The following is a 3,586-nucleotide window of genomic DNA, read 5'->3' as shown; positions in this document are numbered from 1 at the left end:
GTTACGGAGAGTGAGGGAACGTTACGGAGAGTGAGGGAACGTTACGGAGAGTGAGGGAGGGTTGTGGACAGTGAGGGAGGGTTACGGAGGGTGATGGAGTGTTGTGAACAGTGATGGAGGGTAACGGAGGGTGAGGGAGGATTACGGAGGGTGAGGGAGTGTTGTGAACAGTGAGGGAGTGTTGTGAACAGTGAGGGAGGGTAACGGAGGGCGAGGGAGGATTACGGAGGGCGAGGGAGGGTTACGGAGGGCGAGGGAGGGTTACGGAGGGCGAGGGAGGGTTGTGGATAGTGAGGGAGTGTTGTGGACGGTGAGGGAGTGTTGTGGACGGTGAGGGAGTGTTGTGGAGGGTTACGAAGGGTGAGGGAGGGTTATGGCGGGTGAGGGAGGGTTGTGGAGGGTGAGGGAGGGTTATGGAGGGTGAGGGAGTGTTACGGAGGATGAGGGAGTGTTGTGGAGGTGAGGGAGTGTTGTGGAGGGTGAGGGACGGCTGTATGGTGCTGCAGTACTGACCCGACAGGCTGAGTGTAGCCTCCTGGCTGGCGCGGGTATTTGCGATGTTGACTGCCACACAGCGGTAGGAGCCCAGGTCCTGCTGCTGTACCCGGGTGATCTGGAGAACCCCGGCTGGTAGCAGGGTGTACCTGGAGACCAAATCAGAGGCAGTCAAGCTTTCCACACCGTGTCACAGCCACGCTGCAGGGAATGCACACAGTCAGTATAGAGAGCGCAACAGACAAGTTAAACTCAGCTACAGTGAGGTACAATATGATTAAATAATCTCTTGTCTGATTTATTGGCTGTGGGATAAACAGTGCCTCAGGACATCAAATACAAATATCAGCTCTTCATCAGAATACTGGCTGCTGGATCTTTAAAGGCAAGACAGAACATCAGCTTAATTCTACACCTAGAACACTGTCTCTAGGCATGAGAGACACGGGCATGAGAGAGGAGCTGACCAGAACTAACTGGGAAAGGAGCTGAGCAGGAAAGACAGTGGAACAGCAATGGTAGGAGTTTCTGGGAGTAATTAGAGAGACACAGCAAAAATTCATCCTTAGGAAAAAGAAGCATACTAAAGGGAGGATGAGGCAACCATGACTGACAAGGGAAGTCGGGGACAGCATAAAAGCAAAAGAAACAGCAGATAATGTGGTGAAGGGCAGCAGGAAGCTGTAGGATTGGGAAGCCAACAAACACCAACGGAGAACAACAAGACATAAGGAGGGAGAAGGTTAAATATGAGGGTAAGCTAACTGGTAATATAAAAGAAGATTGCAAGAGATTCTTTAGATATATAAAGGGCAAAAGAGGCAAAGTGGACAGCATTGTGCTGCTGGAAAATGCACTGGAGAAGTAGTAATAGGGAAAAACGAAATGGCTGAGAAACTGAATAAGTACTTTGCATCAGTGGAAGACATGAGTAATATCCCGAAAATTCATGAGATTCGGCGGAGGGGGGTGCAGCAGAGCTGAGTATGGTGGCCATCACTAAGGGAAGGTTCTAGAAAAACTGAAAGGTCTGAAGATGGATAAATCACCTGGACCAGATGGACTACACTGCAGGATTCTGAAGGAGATAGCTGAAGAGATAGTGGAGGTGTTAGTGGTGATCTTTTAGGAATCACTGGAGTCAGGGAGGGTCCCATATGACTGGAAAATCGCTAATGTAACCCTCCTTGTTTAAGAAGAGAGTAAGACAAATGATGGGAAATTACAGGCCGATTAGCCTAGCCTCGGTCGTGGGTAAGATTTTGGAGTCCATTGTGAAGGATGAGATTTCTGAATATGTGGAAGTATATAGTAAATAGAGCCAAGTCAGCACAGCTTCATCAAGGGGAGGTCATGCCTGACAAATCTGTTAGAATTCTTTGAGGAAGTAAGAAGCAGGTTAGACCAAGGAGAGCCAATGGATGTTATCTACCTGGACTTCAAGAAGGCCTTTGATAAGGTGCCACACAGGAGGCTGCTGAGTAAGATAAGGGCCCACGGTGTTAGGGTCAAGGTGCTAGCGTGGATAGAAGATTGGCTGTCTGGCAGAAAGCACACAGTGGGATTAAAAGGTCTTCCTCGGGATGGCAGCTGGTGACAAGTGGTGTTCCACAAGGGTCAGTGCTGTGACCACAACTTTTCACTTTATACATTAATGATCTCGATGAAGGAACTGAGGGCATTCCAGCTAAGTTTGCAGACGATACAAAGATAGGTAGAGGGACAGGTAGTATTGAGGAGGCGGGGAAGCTGCAGAAGGATTTAGACAGGTTAGGAGATTGGGCAAAGAAGTGGTAGATGGAATACAACGTGGGAAAGTGTGAGGTCATGCACTTTGGTAGGAAGAAAAGAAGCATGGACTATTTTCTAAATGCAGAGAAAATTCAGGAATCTGAAGTGCTAAGGAACTTGGGAGTTCTAGTCCAGGATTTTCTTAAAGTAAACTTGCAGGTTGAGTCAGTGGATAGGAAGGCACATACAATGTTGGCAGTTATTTTGAGAAGACTAGAATATAAAAGTAGGGATGTACTTCTTAGGCTTTATAAATCTCTGGTCAGATCACATCTACAGTATTGTGGCAATTTTGGGCCCCATACCTCAGGAAGAACATACTGGCTGGCCATAGAGTGGTTGAGAGGAGGTTTACGAGAATGACCCAGGAATGAAAGGTTTAACATATGAGGAACGTTTGAGGACTTGATGGAGATGAGAAGGATGATGGAGGATCTAATTGAAACTTAGAGAATACTGAATGGCCTGGACAGAGTGGACGTTGGGAACATGATTCCATTGATAGGAGAGAGTAGGACCCGAGGGCACAGCTTTAAAGAGAAGACCCTTTAGAACGGAGGTAAGGAGAAACGTCCACAGCCAGAGAGTGGTGAATCTACAGAATTCATTGCCACAGAAGGTTGTGGAGGCCAGGTCATTGAGTATACTTAAGACAGAGATAACTAGGTTCTTGACTGTCTAGCAGATCAAGGGTTATGGGGAGAAGTGGAGAATGGGGTCAAGAAACTTATCAGCCATGATTGAATGGCAGAGCAGACTCGATGGGCCAAATGGCCTAATTTCAGATCCTGTGTCTTCTGGTCGTATGGTCGCCTGCGGCACCCCCTCAAACACTGACCCTCCAACAGTGCCCACTCCGTCAAACAGTGATCCTCCAACAGTGCCCGCTCCCTCAATACTGACCCTCCAACAGTGCCCACTCCATCAAACATTGACCCTCCAACAGTGCCCGCTCCCTCAGCACTGACCCTCCGACAGTGTGGGGCTCCCTCAGCACTGAACCTCCGACAGTGTGGGCTCCCTCAGCACTGACCTTCTGACAGTGCCCGCTCCCTCAGCACTGACCTTCTGACAGTGCCCACTCCCTCAACACTGACCCTCCGACAGTGCTCACTCCCTCAGCACTGACTCTCCGACAGTGCCCACTCCCTCAGCACTGACCCTCCAACAGTGCCCACTCCGTCAAACAGTGACCCTCCGACAGTGCCCGCTCCCTCAGCACTGACCCTCCGACAGTGCCCGCTCCCTCAGCGCTGACCCTCCGACAGTGCCCGCTCCCTCAGCGCTGACCCTCCGACAG

At 49.8% G+C, this 3,586-nt stretch overlaps 1 protein-coding gene across 1 annotated transcript in view; it reads right to left on the bottom strand.

Moving 5' to 3' along the window:
* Positions 1–3,586, bottom strand: part of si:ch211-57n23.4 (immunoglobulin superfamily DCC subclass member 3) — a 35,252-nt gene that overhangs the window by 21,899 nt on the left and 9,767 nt on the right. The window contains exon 4 of the mRNA XM_048620315.1: positions 514–644. Coding sequence (XP_048476272.1) covers positions 514–644 — 131 coding nt within the window. The remainder of the gene's footprint in view (positions 1–513; positions 645–3,586) is intronic.

The sequence above is a fragment of the Rhincodon typus genome, chromosome 46 (assembly GCF_021869965.1).
Source record: "Rhincodon typus isolate 14 chromosome 46, sRhiTyp1.1, whole genome shotgun sequence".
Classification (NCBI taxonomy): Eukaryota; Metazoa; Chordata; class Chondrichthyes; order Orectolobiformes; family Rhincodontidae; genus Rhincodon; species Rhincodon typus.
Note: the sequence above shows the minus strand (reverse complement) of the source record. Positions and strands in the feature narration are given on the sequence as shown.